Below are 15,407 nucleotides of genomic sequence, written 5' to 3' on the forward strand. Positions count from 1 at the left end.
TTCTACAGTGATCATTCTTCACCGAACGGGACCGCAGAAGCACGTCTCCCTCAGCATGAATGGAGGACAGATCCTCAGTGCATAAAACTGTGGGCTTGGGTGACTGAGATTGAAACGAGCTTGAGAAACTAAAGCGTACGGGGGTGGAAGAGTCTCAAGAGATGGCAAGTCGATACTTGCACCGTGAGAGCAGGGGACGCACTGCTTGCAAACCAGACTAGAATCCTTGCGAAGCACATTCAGAGTCTACAGAATGTGTGGTTTTAGCGCGAAGATGTCCTTCGAGAGACGTTTACATTCCGAAAACGTAATACTGAGTGGCAACTCATATGGGCCGAAATCTAGATCCAAACAAGAGAGCTTAAAGCACAGTAAGCAACGAGGCAAGCAAGCAGCGTGTCATAAATCCTTCGATTGCAGGCAAGGAACAAAGAAGAGAAGATTAACTCCTAAAATAGAAGCACGTAATAAAAGGAGCAGGGGAGAGCAACTAGGGAGCTTAACTCAAGCCACGACTCAGACGTTACCGTCTTCAGAAAGAATACTGTGGAAGGAGGCGGATCTGGTTAATTACGTATGTCATTCCATTTGTCTGGCGTTTGGAGCATCGCATTAAAATAAGAAGCCAGTGATTGGGAAATGTGAAGTAATTCGTTACGGTTTGTCTTCATTAGGAGTTTGGAGCAATCGAATGCATTTCCAAGCCACTTGGCGGGATGCAAGGTTGGACAACTGCCCTTGGATGCCAGAAGGGTATTCTCATATTGTTACATAGCATCAAGGTATCTAGATTTGACCATCTATGTGACCACCCGATCCCCTCCATCAGTTCCGCTCTCATCCTTCGCCAAGTCGTGCTCCTTCAGTAATGTCATGATCTCATCCGCACCCCACAAGTGATGGTAGATTCTTCCGTCCTTCGTCTTTCCAACCGTGGCGAACTCAACTAGATAATGTTAGCACAACCTTCCAAACAATGAAGCTTGCCTACTTACTCTTCTCGCTGCTCAACTTGGTCGAATCCATGGTCTTGCTGAGAACCTTGACCGCCATTCCACATGCTTCCTTCAAGTCGCAATCCTCCTTGTAATCTTGCTTCAGCAGACTCTGCGCACTGGCATTGTTCGCGCCCACGCTGGTAGCCTTCCATCCACCATAATTACCACTAGGGTTACTCTGGTAGAGTTGGAATTGTCTTTGTGGATCGTAACCGGCATAGATGAAAGAGACACCGAAAGGTCTTAGGCCACCATGCTGAGTGTAGCCCTGCTTGAGATCGCATAATCGGCGGACGAGCTGCTCGCAAGGGATATCTTCGTTGTAGGTAAGGAGGTACTGTTGGGCGGCCTGTCGGGCGTAGTTGATGAGGATGTTGGCATCGGCAGTCATTCCTGCAACGGCGCAGATCATGTTACTGGTAGGATTTTAGCTGAAGCATATTTCAGGAGATAAGAAGTGCATACTCGTTCAAGATATAGAGCTTCTCTGCCGACGTATCCTGCTCCAGAAGCTTGCTGGTAACCTTTCGCTCTGCTGCCAACACAATACCATCTTTTGCCAATATACCTAGAGCGGTTCCAGCGTGGGAAATGGCCTCGAGCGCATATTCGACTTGATAAAGACGTCCTTCTGGAGAGAAGATAGTCGTCTAGGTATATTGTCAGCTTGATACACGGGGAGGCTGGAGCTTGTTGGAGCTGACCCTGGAATCGTATCTTCTCGACATGATGGTGGTTTGGGGAAGTCCCTGCTGAAAAGAACGGTACGCCTTAGAAAGTTGAGGACAAGTGTATCCTCAATTGTGGGTTGTGGTGTTGTGAGAATCGTCGTCTGGATCTCACAGTCTGTCTTGTTGTTTTAGAGCTCAACCAGAGCTCCAGGCACAAGCAGCCGCGTCGGATTCGCGCTAAGACCATGGCACGTGATCAGAGCCTTGCTTACCAGGCCGGCGCCTTGTCCAAAATTATTTTGTAACCTTTCCATTAGCAGCCTCACATTCGAATTGATCGGGCATTGGTGATGCGCAAACATGTTGAAGTCTACGCATAAATCATCGGCACCGTCACTGGCAGAAGGCTGGACTGAACATAAAGCTCCGACGGGACATTCCTACTACTACAATGCTGCCACAAAGCAGTCCACATACACTCGCCCCGTAGCAGCTCCTGCACCTGTTGCGCCGACTCCTCCTGCGCCTGCGAATCCTTCTGAAAGCTTCTTACAATACCAGAGTGTTGGAGGTCAACCAAGTGCTGGACCGACTTTCAACAATGTACCACCGCAGGGACAATTTCAAGGAGGAAGAGGTGGTTTCGGTCAGAGGGGAGGCAGAGGGGGTCATGGCTCGAGAGATTCAAGAGCCCAGCCGACAGATAAACCGAAATCGAGACATCCAATCCCCGGGCATGAGCCATGGGTGCTGGTACATACCAAGTTGGGCCGACGGTTCGTTTACAACACTGCGAAAGACCAGAGCTTTTGGCGCATACCAGACAAGTTAAAGGACGGTATTTTGGCGCTCGACCAGCAGAGGATTCGGGAAAAAGCAGAAGCCTGGGCCAAGGCAAAGGAACCCGCGGACTCTGGTGAAGCCCCCGGGGCAGCTGGTAGGCCAGAAACTGTAAAAGAAGCAATTGTGGAGGGTGATGAAGGGGACGATAGTTCTGAGTATGAGGAGGTCGAGGTCACGGATGACGAGGATGAAGACGGAGATAATCCAAGCAAACGCCAACGAACCGAAGAGCCAGGTCCTGAGGAGCCTGTGGAGTTCAATGAGGACGACATTGCATTTCAACTTGCTGCAATGGGGCAGGAATATGGTCTGGATCCGGGCGAATATGGTGACGAGAATATGGAAGATTGGGAGGAAGGAGCAGAAGGTGTCGAGATTACCCATGAGGACTCTGCAGCTCTATTCAAAGATTTATTGAATGATTTTGGGATCAATCCATATAGCCCCTGGGAGAAACTCGTTGAGGAAGGCAAGCTTGTCGATGATCTGAGATATACGGCACTTACGAGCATGAAGTCAAGAAAGGAGGTATGGGAAGAGTGGACTCGCGAGAAGATAAAGGTTCTCAGGGAGCTACGAGCAAAAGAGGAGAAAAAGGACCCTCGAATGCCATACCTTGCATTTTTACAAAAACACGCCAATCCCAAATTATACTGGCCAGAATTCAGGCGGAAATACAAGAAAGAAGTAGAGATGCGGGATACAGCGTTGGCTGATAAAGATCGAGAGAAGTTCTACAGAGATCATATCAACCGGTTAAAACTTCCTCAGTCAACTTTAAAGTCGGACTTGTTAGCACTCATGAAAGCTCAGCCTCCATCCGCGTTAAACAATGCGACATTAAGCACCCACCTTCCTGCTGCGATTCTGGCAGACATCAGATACATATCTCTCGATCCCTCAATACGAGATCCTTTGGTAGAAGGATACATTTCAACTCTTCCTCCACCTCCAGAGTCAAATGAGGGCGAAGAAACCGAGGAAATGGCCAAGGAAAGGAAAGATCGCGAGAGGAGGCAGAAAGCGCTAGAAGACCGTGAACAGAGGGTGGCAGAGGAAAAGCGTCGACAAAAGAGGAATCTCGAGTTCGGCAAAGGCAGGTTGCGGGAGGAGGAAGAGGAGCTTGCTAAGGCAATGAATGTCACCAAGAAGGGATTGCAAGGTCATCTCATGGACATCGACGAGCAGCCTGCCTCATAAGTTAGAAATTCAAATGATACCCACCAGTCTTTGCCAGTTGCCACATTTTAGGGTGTTCGAGTTTGGGTCGTGATATTGCGTCGTCCTTCTGTTTTTGTCTCGGCCCTTTAAGCGAATGGCTCGATGCTGGGAACTACGTATATCTCTGAACACTTACACAAGTACCTGAAAATGTTATTTGTTGGACGTTGGTATACATCTTATGTTACTTTTGGCATTGAATGTCAAGATAAGACAATTATTCTGTCTCCGACCTTGGGCAGCTGGTCAACATGACTGATTCACTCGTGTATCGCCCAATACAGCTAGCTCCATCCAAACTCCGCCAGCGCCACAGGGAGCATCCGACAAGATTGCCCAATGGATTCACTCTTTGAAAATCCACAAACCAGCTTGCATGCGACATCTGCCATGTAAGCGAGACGTGAGGCTGTTCTACAGCCTGTATATAAGAACCCCTCTCCACTGAGAAATCCGGAGAAGATATCGACAACATGCCAATCTCAAGCCTCGACGACACCAATTGTGGCCCTTCCCAGACTGTCTCCGATTGCAGCTCCACAACATCCGAGTTGAAGGCATCCGAGAGAGCCTCGAAAAACTCCACTTCAACTTCATCAAGGAGAACCATGGCAAAAGCCTCATCAATTTTATCCACAAAGGCTACCAAGAGAACCTCTTCAACTTCTACAATGACAAGCACAGAGAGCCCCTCCCCATTTCCTTCAACCACTGCTACGGAGAAATCTCCTTCGTCCTTAGTCACAACAACCACGAAGGGCTACTCTCGAACTCCCGCATCATTGACAATAAGACACGGTGGTAATGCAACGAAGGAATCCCCCCCTATGGATCCGCTTGACGTGATTACAGTCTTGATTTCAGTCTGCGCGCCCTTCATTACGGTGTTTCTTGCCGTGTGCGTGTGGGCTGCTTTTAAACGTTGGAAGAAGCGAAAGGCAGCCCAGGAGGAATCCAGAGCTGTACAGCTCGAGGATTTTAGTGGTAGGAGTGGACCATCGGTCGTTTAGTCTCTACTTATTCTGGGAGAGAAAATGGCTAGTTGGTCATGGCTCGCGGATAACTTCTGGTGGACATGTGCCGCCTGCCAGGAAGGACAACCCTTGACTGTTTATTATTGCCTGACACTCAAACATTGATAGGAATAGGTGTTCCTGTAACGCCAGTTCCAGATAAAACCTATTTTGTATTTTCCTATCTGCTTTGCCAACACCCAATTTGTGAAGTTGATGAGGTCAACGACTCCAAGTAGCTTAGCTAAGTTTAGCAACAGGATTTAAGACTTCCCTCTGATAAATTATCGTATATGGTGATATTCAAAGTTTGAACTCTGGCTAAAGCTCTTAACATTGAACATATGTATCTTTGCTCGTCTGCATAATATTTTCAAAACAGTTCCAGCAGACGGGAAGGCTCAGGTCGGTGTATCACGTGGCTGCGTCATTACCCGCTCCATAAATATCATCTATATGATCCGCAAGTACAGTATGATTGTCAGTAATGTCGAATTTCAAAGTCATCAATTTCATTTATCCTGACCGCTTTGCTTTCTCTCTGGATTGCACGTAGCATTGGATCTCTTTACCTATTTCCTAAGTAAGCGGATATTTCCGAGCCGAGCGTGCGGCACAGCATTTCAACTTCACGTAAGCTTGAATATATATTTCTTTAATGCAAACATATGTTATACAACTCATTTTTTGATCAATTCATTCTCAAATCGTCAACTATCAGAATGAGAGGTCTCAAATATCTCCCTAATACCCTTGCTGCCCTATCCATATTATCTCCAGTTGCTAGTCAACAAGATGATCTCGTAACCCAGATCCCCCTCGCCTCTCAAGATCAAACCAACGACTCAGACTGCCACAATGTCGTAAGTGTACAATCTTGCACCAAGCTCTCACGAAAGTTACTCAATAATATCATAGGGCCTTGCCCTCGTCGCTTCTCTAGGCGATGCAGCATTCTACAACCCGTCATCCTCCCTCCCAGGCTTCAGACAAACATTCTTCACATCCCTCCAGAGCGAGCTTATCCCCGCCTGTATCGTGACGCCAACAACAGCACAACAAGCGGCTAAAGCGATATCCATCATCAACCAGCACTCATGTATTTTCGCCGTTAAATCAGGGGGTCACTCTTCGGTTCCGGGGGCGTCGAATGCCCCCGGTGGGGTGACCATTGATCTCAGTGGGATTAATGATATCGATGTTTCAGAGGATTTGGAATCGGTGAGGATTGGGACGGGGAATAGATGGGCGAGTGTTTATAGAAAACTAGAGCCTTTGAGTAGGACGGTTGCAGGGGGAAGAAATAGTGATGTTGGTGTTGGCGGGTTTGTACTTGGAGGTGTGCCTCGTACATTTCCCGTAAAGGTTTTAGACTAATTGGTGTATAGGAGGTATCAGTTTCATGTCACGGCGATATGGATGGGCTACAGATAATGTTCGCAACTTTGAGGTGGGCACTCATTGCTTGATACAACTCTTGGTTATTCACGTTGCATCTCAGGTCGTCCTCGCTAATGGTTCTTTAACCAACATCAACCAAGCCAGCTCACCAGACCTCTTCTTTGCTCTTCGTGGAGGCGGCAACAATTTCGGCATAGTCACCCATTTCGACATGGATATCTATCCACAAGGCCAAATCTGGGGCGGTCAAAGTTTCTATTTCATGGATCCAGCTGAAATCGCAGTTCGCAAAGCATCCTTCAACATTACTCCCGGGCCATTCTCCTTCACTCTCTGGAATGTCAAGAATGCCGTGTGTGTGTCAATACTCAAACTAGCCTGCAAAACCGGGTATTGCATAGATGGGAAGAAATATTGGCAAGCTGTTGAGGATACCATTGTATCTGAGCAGTCCATCAGTATGCTCAATTTGTAGGCACGTTGACGTGGTCTTCGGAGATTGATGCATGGGTTCTTCACACTATGCTCGCCTACACCAAACCCGTCATCGATCCTCCTGTGTTCCGAAACTTCACGTCTCTCAAGTCATTCAAGTCTTCAAATGCGATCCGGAATTTGACGGGATTCTATGACGAGGTTCGGGGGATGAATGTGAGGGGTAGAAGGTAAATTTTCGCGTGTACCTCTCCATGACCCTTGATTTTCTTGTTATGACATGAACAGAACCTACAGCTAACTGGAACAGACATTTCTGGGCCACGGCCTCATTCAAGCCTTCTGCTCTATTGATGGACAAAATAAACAACATTTTTATCTCAGAAGTCGAAACCATCCGCGAAGTGAGCGGCTGCCGTCCCACTATCATAGTCCAACCTCTAAACATCGACGAAATCCAACATTCGAAGAAAAGAGGTGGTAACTCTCTCGGCATTGACGTCGAGGATGTTCCTCTAATCAGTACGTCTACCCTTTCGTCCTTTCTACTCGCATTGTTCATTTGGCCTCCCCCTCTAACCACCTTCCAGTCTTTAGCATCGTCTTCATCTGGGATGATTCCAAGGATGACGAAGCGATGAAAGGGGCAGGTAATCGCCTTCTGTACCGCAGCATTGAGCTTGGCAAGGAGATGGGTCTGTATCATCGGTACATGTACCAGAATTATGCGGATGGTGAGCAGGATGTGTTTGCGGGGTATGGAAAGGAGAATCGGGAGAGGCTGAGGGGGATTCAGAAAAGGTTTGATCCGGAGGGTGTGTTTTCGAAGTTGCAACCAGGGTATTTCAAGCTGTAGTCGCTTCTATGCAATTGTCCATTTCGCCAGTACTGGACCGTTTTAGGATAGTCAAGGACATAAACTCGGCTGGCCGTAGCCTTGAGCATGGTGTTTTGGTATCCCAATCCTGTGCACTGTAGGTCCTTCTCAAAGTTATATGGCAATCATGATCTCCCAATCTCCTCGAATGCAAAGGGCGGTTGTTCAGACTCCCTGTGAGAGTCCAGTATCATCGATGGCACTGAAGTCAAACTCTGGGAAATCTCCAGCGTAAAAGTCGTCAAGCTCGACGTTGCCAGCAGAGTACACTGATCCGCCAGCACCTGCCCATTCCAATTCTGGATGCCTAGATACTCTTTCCACTGGTTGAGGTAAACCTACATTACTTGATACGTGGATGAAGTCCTCATAATCAATCTCATTTTGGGTATATGTAGCTGAGGTGGCCAAGATATTAGCCTTGGTGGACTCCTTGTGCGATGGTGATGGTGTGCCTGACGAGGTGTGACCAGTCTCCGTCCAAGTGTTGGTTATTCCGTCTCTGACAGCAACATGTGCGGTTGGCTGAGCAGTACGTGATTGTTCGGTCTGTGCAGTTCCACCTGTGTGGAGGTGTTCTGGATTGATGCTTTGGTGGTCCCCTTGGCTTCTTGACTCGGCGACGGAATCAGCAACATCGGAACGGTAGTTGACAAATACACGATCTTGGGCGATCCGTATGATACTGTCAAGCTCTCCCATGAGCCGTTCTTCCAACGGTTGTGTCTCGTTCCTCACGACCTCTTCGATTGCTGCCCGGTTTCTCCTCGATGACTCTTCTTCTTACTCTTCAGCTGTTCCACGATCTCATTAGTAACACCATCGCCAATCTGCACATCTTGAAGGTCGCAGCCTTGTACTCTTGTGAGATGTAGCCCCACTGCCTCTTGGCTTTCAAAGACCTCTTTGCACCTTTGACAGGGGTATATCATATGGTGCCTGTACAAGTGTCCCCTACCAAACAGTAAGTAGCAATCCAAATTCTGGTGGAGCTTGGACAGCGTGCAGATAACTTACTTCACCCTGGCTACGTTTTCAAGTGGTGTCAAAGCACATGATCGCCATTGCCTGTGTCTACTTTTATATTTGTGTGGCTGGTTTTTGCGATACGGGCACGCGAATTTCAGCCTATCAGTTGTATCGTCTGGAGGTGAGAGGAAGCCTTTTGACCTCTTGGATTGACGTTTTCCATTGTCTCCTTTATCGTCATCCCCATCGTTACTCTTCCTCTTCTGCTTGCCTTTCCTGACCTCCGAACTCGATTCGCTAGGAGAAGAAGAACTGCCAGTGTCTCTCCTCCCGGATTGCTCTTTATCCTTCGCTTGGTCCTGAGCAGCTCCAAAATCATGAATCTCTCTATCTGTGTCGATGTGATGGTTGAATACGGCCAAAAACGTCTTCATCAAGCGATCGACAATTCCCTGTTTCACTAATGATAGGACAGGTCCGAGAAACTTGTCTGGAAGCTTGGTTTGCGGGGTTGACGACTGCTCTGAACTATAGAAACTGTCGCTCATTTCGTCCGTGCTATATTCAGTCGCTTCATCTGATTCGCACGGCGTACGTCTCTCGGCAGATAAAGGTAACAGTGGCGGGCAAATATCAGAGTTGGAAGAAGCTGTTTGACTTTCACTTTCGTCAATCGACAACCCTGACATCCCAGATTGCATCGAATTGGTTTGAAGTTCGGTATATGCATCATGGATAGTGAGTTCACGGGGAAAAATAGTCTTCGCGTCATACTTTCTGACCAGCTCCCTACTTTGCTCTATCCGACTTTGCCATTGTTCAATCTCAGAACGACTTTCTGGAAGCTTGAGCCCAGGAAAGTCTGGAAGAGCCGTCAGGGTACCTCTTGCAATACCCCTTGGAGCCATGCTCCATTGATCACTGTCCACCATACCTGACGAGACGTCTCTGGTATTCAAGTCCCGGTCAAGGCCATTTACCTCACGTGGTATGTCCGTATAGGAATTCAAAGCTGTGACTGGTCGTTCCGAGCCTTTACCAAGTTCAGTTAGATTGGAAAGAGGCTGTCTGGCAATTAATTTAAACACTGAGAGCCTCGGTCAGTAGTAAAATTGCACTGGGGTTAATGATGTTACCTACCTGTGGGGTTTTCTGAACCCAGGCTTTGGTTCTGATATGTAGTTCGGCGTTTGGGGCTTCCTATTGTAACACGGCTTCCCACTCTCTGAGCCCCCACAAGCCGTTGTAATCGGTTGCCCCATCCGACTCCGGGTGTCTTCTGCCACGCTGGATCGTTTTCGGTGAAGCCTTGCTTTCTGGCTTTATTCTCCCAATAGTCGTCTCTCACACGCATACCACTGACAATAACCTGGCTCCCGAAGTGCCGAAACATAGATCTCGCTGTGACAATAGCAATCTGGCGAGATCGGGAACCAGAAGGTAAGATCTCCCGTTGTATCAAGTCTTCCTTTTCGGCATCTGTTGCAATGATCATATGTAACGATCGGTGCTTGTCAAAAAGCAGGTACGAATCTCGAAATCCTACAGCCTTGGCACACTCTGGTGCTAGCATGAAAAGCTTATCGCCCCTATTTAGTATGAGAAATGTTTTTATGTTGTATTATCGTCTGTGACGCAATTGACCAGTAGGAGTGATCTTTTTTTCACCATTCTCGTCGATCTTTCGAGCGATGTATTCATCGCCGTCCGGTCCAAGTTGAAAGGTGGTATGATCACTGACCGTCGGTAGTGCATTGAGTGAGGGTACTGTTCTTGGGTTCCGCTGAGTAGAGAACGACGCGACACTGGCAACAAAATCACTTTTCGGGGATAGGATATCTCCTCGAGCAGTTGCTATTTGCTGTCTACGCTCAATATAACTACTAGTGGTTCTACCACGCTTCAATAGTCCTGCCTGTAGCCCCAATGTGCTCATAGAGGAAGGAGATTCCTTCTGGCTCTCTAGGCGCGGGTCTCCAGCGTTTGAGTTTGAAGAAGCTGGTGGCAAAAATTGAGAGTCGCCGTAAGAGAAGCCCATGGACAAAGGAGGACTGGTAATTTGCCTGGGTAGTCTTTGTTGCTCTCCAACTCCTGGATCAACCTGGAGACCTGTATAGTAAGATCGTCGTCCTCCATAGTATCCGGAGAAGTCCTCCTCTGGGGCGGTCATATTGTTCGCTTGGGTGCGAAGTGCGAAGCTAACCAAGATTCCCAATCGTATGCATCAGAGGGCTTATGCTTCACGATGCCTCTCAACGTGCTCTGGAGGCATCTCGAAGTCGTGGATCGACTCACGATGAAATCGAAGTATTTGTATTTGTACGGTCTGGTGTCACGCTGCCAGCAGGGCTCAGCCTTAAGCCTCAATGATGATGGACTCTGGCACAATCCGTATGTTAAATGTGAGTTTCATAAGAACACAATTCCTTTATAGGAATAGAATCGGGAAGAAGAAGAAGAAGAGGGTTGCGCTGATGAGGCTTCTCCAAGATGGGAGGAAGGCTCCAACGCTGCTTGAGTCTCAGCCACCGACAAGGATTAATGCACAACCGCGCGAAACTCAACGACGGGCAATTCGCACGTGACGAACAATACACCCAAGCCCGTAAAGCAATCTTCGTGAAGGTATTGCCTTGCGGACTTGGAAAAATCAGGTGTGCGATTGAAGCACTTTTTTCTTCAAAATTTTGCGTACGTGCACTCAATTTGTGCGTTCTTGAATCTCTATATTAAGACATGTAGAAGCCCACCAAGATGAACTCTCGTGATGAGTTCAAAGTAAACAAAACCTCGTCTATTCCACGACTGTCTCCACTTTTTGCTGTCCAAGCTTTCAGGTTGAGTCGCATCACTGTCTTTCAACCCGTCAAGAGCTTAGACATTCTAAAAGCCAAAAATGGCCGATGCGTCCCGAACCATGTCTCCCGAGGCAACGAGGGTGCACAACCCAACCTGCCCGCACTTTCTCAAAGATAGGTATGAACTCAAGTTCCCTGAGATCCTTCTTTCCTTCCACATCCCACTTGAAATTCATAAACCTACAATACTCATAAACTCACCATGCAGTAACTTCCATACCAATCATCAGAACCATCACTGCAAGCTCACCGAATATCTCAAAACTGTACCATACGTAATCGAGCGTCTCACATTTGAAGAAGGATACGAACAATCTGCAGATACTTATATCGAGAAAGCTGTCCAAACTATCGATGACTTCGACAAAGCTTTCAAAGGGTAGAGATAAGGTGAAAGGGGGGGGTAAATAGGAGAAGTCTGGGAAATGGATTATCAAGCGGTGTTGTTGAAGTGAAGTACAAAAATTGTGGAGTTGGGACACGGTTCAGTCTACCCAAAGAAATGAGATCTACAGAATTATTTCTTGTCACTTCTGTATTGATTTAAAAGTTACCCAGCTGTTACCAATCCAGCACGCGTCAGTACGGTTATATTGTAATAGAAACTATTGTGGCAGGGGCACCCTATTTATTTAGAGCCCATTGCTGGCTGCGAAAGCCACTTCACTGTTTTGTGCGTCCATGTAGGAAAATCCGGCAATCTTAATTTGACTTCAATAACAACGAGGCTCTCTCGTCGTTTCTAATCGCCCTCTTACCTTTCTTTCCATGCCTGGCTGAACATTAATTGGACTCCGTAATAAGCCTGAACCTTGGAATATCAGAATAGAAGAATGCACGTTTCAAGGAGAGTATTTAAATCAGCAAACCAACAAAAGAGTGTGTGTTTCATACGTATGCTGCGTGGATATTTGCCTTTAAGAAACTGCATCTCGGCGCTGGTCCATCGCTTGGTTGAGTTCAAGAAACGAATTGGTGAGACTCGCTTACCCGAAGGAGATCATAAGGAGAGGCTGTATTGCTGACAACAAAGGATATCGAGGTTTTTGTCGTCTTATGCTTTTCACAAGCGGACAGATAAGTTTGGTTAACTTGATATTAAGATTGAATAGGCTGATATCTATAACCTATCTATCCAAGGCAGATAATAACATATCTAGCCACCTACCCCAGCCCACCAGACTCCCTGGCCCAACACCATGTATACACCCGCCTAAGCATCCACACCCACCACCCTCCCGGTCTCATCAACCTCAATCTTCGTCTTCTTCGTACTCTCCTTCCTCGGATTCCTCGCACTAAAAATCTCCGTCATCTCCTCCAACGTCTTCCCCGCCGTCTCCACAAAAAAGAAATAAATCGTCGCAATCTCCACACAAATCCAGCCAATATAAACCAGATACAACTTCCACCCAATAGCCTCAATCCCCACACTGATCCCATACGTATTGACCACCATGGCAATATTGAGGAATAAGAAATTCAGGCCGGACCCTTTCGCGCGCGTGCGGTTCTCGAGACACTCCACTGCGTAGAGGGTTTGTAAGGGTGTGAACCCCCATGCGAAGATTATCCCGAAGAGGAAGATAGAGACGATGACGCCGTAGGAGAGGGAGGGGTTGTGCTCGGAGGAGGCGGTGAAGGCTGTGAGGAGGATGTAGGAGAAGAGGGCGCCGGTGAGGCCGGCGAGCATCATGAAGCGGCGGCCGAGGCGGTCGAGGAGGGTAGCGCCGTAGACGGCGCCCATCATGGAGAAGATAGGGTTGATGGCATTGATGAGGAGTTGTTTGTTTTTATCTGTGATGCCGGCGTTTTTGATCATGGAGGGCTGTTGGAGAACACAATTGGTTAGTCTTTCTGCGGTTTTGTTTGGGTTTCCCATTCACTTCTCAAACTTCATGGGAAGAAATAGGGAGCACTCACCATAAAGTACGAAACAACGTTATTCCCAGACCACTGCCCGAAGAAACTCATTCCAATAACCATGTACAGTCTATACCTGGCAGCCCGCGTGTTGACCAGCTCTCTGAAATCCCACCATGGGTTGTCATCCTTGGTGGCATGCAAATTGTCGATAACCTCATGATATTGCAGCTGTACGACAGGCGAGTTCTCGTCACCTTCACCGTGGTACTTGGCGAATATGGCGAGGGCCTCCTCCCGGCGATCTTGGGCGATGAGCCAACGTGGTGATTCGGGGAAGAACATGATGAGTACCATCACGATGGAGGGGAGGCCGGCTTGCACGAGGGTGGGGATTCGCCAGGCCCAAGAAGATGTGAGATTCCTGTTCGAATTAGAAGAAGTGCTCGCCGTGTACATTCGATCATGACTTACTTGTTAGATCCGTAAGTCGTCCATCCAGCAAGGATATTTCCCAGCCACCAGAAGTTATTGTACCTGAAACGTGTCAGAGAGAAAGTTCATCTTCAGGAACAGCCATCCTTACATTCCAGCCATGGTTCCTCTGTACGCAGGATGGGCCAACTCGACAGTGTAAGCAGGTCCAGCAGCCGACGCAAGTGCAGCGCCAAAGCCAAGGACGAATCTTCCGCCCATGAATTGCTCTCGCTTATGAGCCGAGGCTTGAACAGCTGTGCCGACCAATACAATAGCACATCCCACGAAAATACAGATCCGTCTTCCATAGCCATCGGCAAGCATTCCACAAAATGGGAAAGCAGCGATCTGGCCTAGATTGTAGATGATGAAGACGAGACCGGTCGACGAGCCCGCTGTATCCATGTTGAAGGTTTTAAGGTAAGGTTCCATGGCGTTGATGCTGCCCATGAGGGAGGAATCTGAGAGTTGTCAGCATAATTCGGATTAATTTCAAAGTAACAGGACTTACCGAATCCATTCATGGTCGACACGAGGTATCCAATGCCCATGATGAAGTATAGCTGCAACATGCTTTTCGACCAAAGAGATGGCTTCTGGGTAGCTACAGCAGCAGCCAAAGCAACCGACGCAGCTTGGATCTGGACGACATTCCCCGACGCAAACTTCTCGTCAATGTCCCTCGAGACGTGTTGAGCATTGGTACTCTCATAGTGCTCAGCAGCAGTATCACTGGGCTTAGGAGCAGACATGATGAAGGCCGTTTCAAACCAACGACTAAACAAAAACAGAGACGAAAGGAAGCGATCGCTTGAGCTTGACCTCGAGCATGAACTGGGAGTGAATGACGAGGGCTTCCCGTTTGGTACTTAAATCTTTCTTCCCAGGATGCAATATGCAGAATCAAGGTCTAGTCCTAAAGGCCAAACTTGCCCCCGAACATTGCCCGGGTCTGGCACACATGAATGGGAGATGAACCATACCCCGTCTGGACATTCTCCGTTCCCCGCGTGCAAGGAATCCCCTCAACCGCCCCATACAAAGCCCGGAGATCTAGCCAAGAGATGCCTAGGCCCCTGGCATTGCTTGCACGGGTTCTGACGGGAACGTGAGCGGGGGGGAGAGGCGATGATGGAGGTGGAGCTGTGGCTGAAAGGGTGCCACGGTACTGGACACCTGTCAGAAGACCCTTGGAGCCTTGGGTGTATTCTCTTGCCTGTCCTGGAAAGACAAAAGTCTAGAAAGAACGTGGATACAGGCATCCCTGGATATGTTAGATCAGTATAGCCAATAATTGCTGTTATTGCTGGACTGAGACTGACAGCTGACAGGCCATTTAGGAACAGCTGCTCGGACCGATACCTGGTAGTCCTACCGAGGCATGGCTTGCATGTCGGTGGCTGCAGATTCAGTCGTATGTGGCTGCGGGTGTCTCACGAACTATGCTCTTTTCTGAATGGGAAAGGTGCAGAGAGGCTGAAGAATCTTCTCCACGCCTGTGGAATAGATCAAGTGATTCTTGGTCCTGGACAATGTGTACCTACGATGGACAGAATGCAAAGTTTGCTGGGTATCACCTTTACAGGAGCAGGAAAATATAAACGTCCCGGCTGCCCAGCTCCCAGCTCCCAGCCAGAAGTTGGCCGCGGGGTGAAGATGGGATGTGGGATGAACTGTGTGGGGAATTATAATAATGGAGATGATGGGAGAGTGAAAATTCTGGCTGACACGAGTCAGGAGATAGCGGTGGCTGTCCGTCCACGAGTTGGCCCAAGCCCAAG

At 48.2% G+C, this 15,407-nt stretch overlaps 10 protein-coding genes across 10 annotated transcripts; 5 read left to right on the forward strand and 5 right to left on the reverse strand.

Moving 5' to 3' along the window:
• Positions 1-800: 800 nt before the first annotated feature.
• ONS95_011731 (uncharacterized protein) lies at positions 801-1,726 on the reverse strand (the record flags this gene model as incomplete). Its single annotated transcript, XM_058505358.1, has 4 exons — positions 801-946; positions 996-1,414; positions 1,464-1,648; positions 1,703-1,726. 4 exons carry the CDS (start codon positions 1,724-1,726, stop codon positions 801-803), a joined length of 774 nt encoding a protein of 257 aa, XP_058359915.1.
• Positions 1,727-2,029: 303 nt separating this feature from the next.
• ONS95_011732 (uncharacterized protein) lies at positions 2,030-3,712 on the forward strand (the record flags this gene model as incomplete). The annotated part of the gene is made up of 1 exon (XM_058505359.1): positions 2,030-3,712. One exon carries the CDS (start codon positions 2,030-2,032, stop codon positions 3,710-3,712), a length of 1,683 nt encoding a protein of 560 aa, XP_058359916.1.
• A 494-nt stretch (positions 3,713-4,206) lies between these two features.
• On the forward strand, positions 4,207-4,743 carry ONS95_011733 (uncharacterized protein; the record flags this gene model as incomplete). The annotated part of the gene is made up of 1 exon (XM_058505360.1): positions 4,207-4,743. The coding sequence occupies one exon, from the start codon at positions 4,207-4,209 to the stop codon at positions 4,741-4,743; it is 537 nt and encodes a 178-aa protein (XP_058359917.1).
• Positions 4,744-5,468: 725 nt separating this feature from the next.
• Positions 5,469-6,622, forward strand: ONS95_011734 (uncharacterized protein; the record flags this gene model as incomplete). The annotated part of the gene is made up of 3 exons (XM_058505361.1): positions 5,469-5,609; positions 5,665-6,085; positions 6,135-6,622. The coding sequence occupies 3 exons, from the start codon at positions 5,469-5,471 to the stop codon at positions 6,620-6,622; spliced, it is 1,050 nt and encodes a 349-aa protein (XP_058359918.1).
• Positions 6,623-6,669: 47 nt separating this feature from the next.
• ONS95_011735 (uncharacterized protein) lies at positions 6,670-7,438 on the forward strand (the record flags this gene model as incomplete). Its single annotated transcript, XM_058505362.1, has 3 exons — positions 6,670-6,812; positions 6,893-7,104; positions 7,173-7,438. The coding sequence occupies 3 exons, from the start codon at positions 6,670-6,672 to the stop codon at positions 7,436-7,438; spliced, it is 621 nt and encodes a 206-aa protein (XP_058359919.1).
• A 186-nt stretch (positions 7,439-7,624) lies between these two features.
• On the reverse strand, positions 7,625-8,161 carry ONS95_011736 (uncharacterized protein; the record flags this gene model as incomplete). Its single annotated transcript, XM_058505363.1, has 1 exon — positions 7,625-8,161. One exon carries the CDS (start codon positions 8,159-8,161, stop codon positions 7,625-7,627), a length of 537 nt encoding a protein of 178 aa, XP_058359920.1.
• A 32-nt stretch (positions 8,162-8,193) lies between these two features.
• ONS95_011737 (uncharacterized protein) lies at positions 8,194-9,923 on the reverse strand (the record flags this gene model as incomplete). Its single annotated transcript, XM_058505364.1, has 3 exons — positions 8,194-8,413; positions 8,477-9,515; positions 9,569-9,923. 3 exons carry the CDS (start codon positions 9,921-9,923, stop codon positions 8,194-8,196), a joined length of 1,614 nt encoding a protein of 537 aa, XP_058359921.1.
• Positions 9,924-10,049: 126 nt separating this feature from the next.
• On the reverse strand, positions 10,050-10,598 carry ONS95_011738 (uncharacterized protein; the record flags this gene model as incomplete). The annotated part of the gene is made up of 1 exon (XM_058505365.1): positions 10,050-10,598. One exon carries the CDS (start codon positions 10,596-10,598, stop codon positions 10,050-10,052), a length of 549 nt encoding a protein of 182 aa, XP_058359922.1.
• Positions 10,599-11,324: 726 nt separating this feature from the next.
• Positions 11,325-11,669, forward strand: ONS95_011739 (uncharacterized protein; the record flags this gene model as incomplete). Its single annotated transcript, XM_058505366.1, has 2 exons — positions 11,325-11,404; positions 11,495-11,669. The coding sequence occupies 2 exons, from the start codon at positions 11,325-11,327 to the stop codon at positions 11,667-11,669; spliced, it is 255 nt and encodes an 84-aa protein (XP_058359923.1).
• A 784-nt stretch (positions 11,670-12,453) lies between these two features.
• On the reverse strand, positions 12,454-15,354 carry ONS95_011740 (uncharacterized protein). Its single transcript, XM_058505367.1, has 7 exons — positions 14,949-15,354; positions 14,843-14,890; positions 14,138-14,794; positions 13,736-14,087; positions 13,624-13,686; positions 13,210-13,573; positions 12,454-13,114 (listed from the first exon to the last, which is right to left on the reverse strand). Exons 3-7 carry the CDS (start codon positions 14,376-14,378, stop codon positions 12,500-12,502), a joined length of 1,635 nt encoding a protein of 544 aa, XP_058359924.1. The 5' UTR covers positions 14,379-14,794; positions 14,843-14,890; positions 14,949-15,354; the 3' UTR covers positions 12,454-12,499.
• Positions 15,355-15,407: the final 53 nt, after the last annotated feature.

The sequence above is a fragment of the Cadophora gregata genome, assembly GCF_030347475.1.
Source record: "Cadophora gregata isolate MNR1 chromosome Unknown scaffold_5, whole genome shotgun sequence".
NCBI lineage: Eukaryota > Fungi > Ascomycota > Leotiomycetes > Helotiales > Ploettnerulaceae > Cadophora > Cadophora gregata.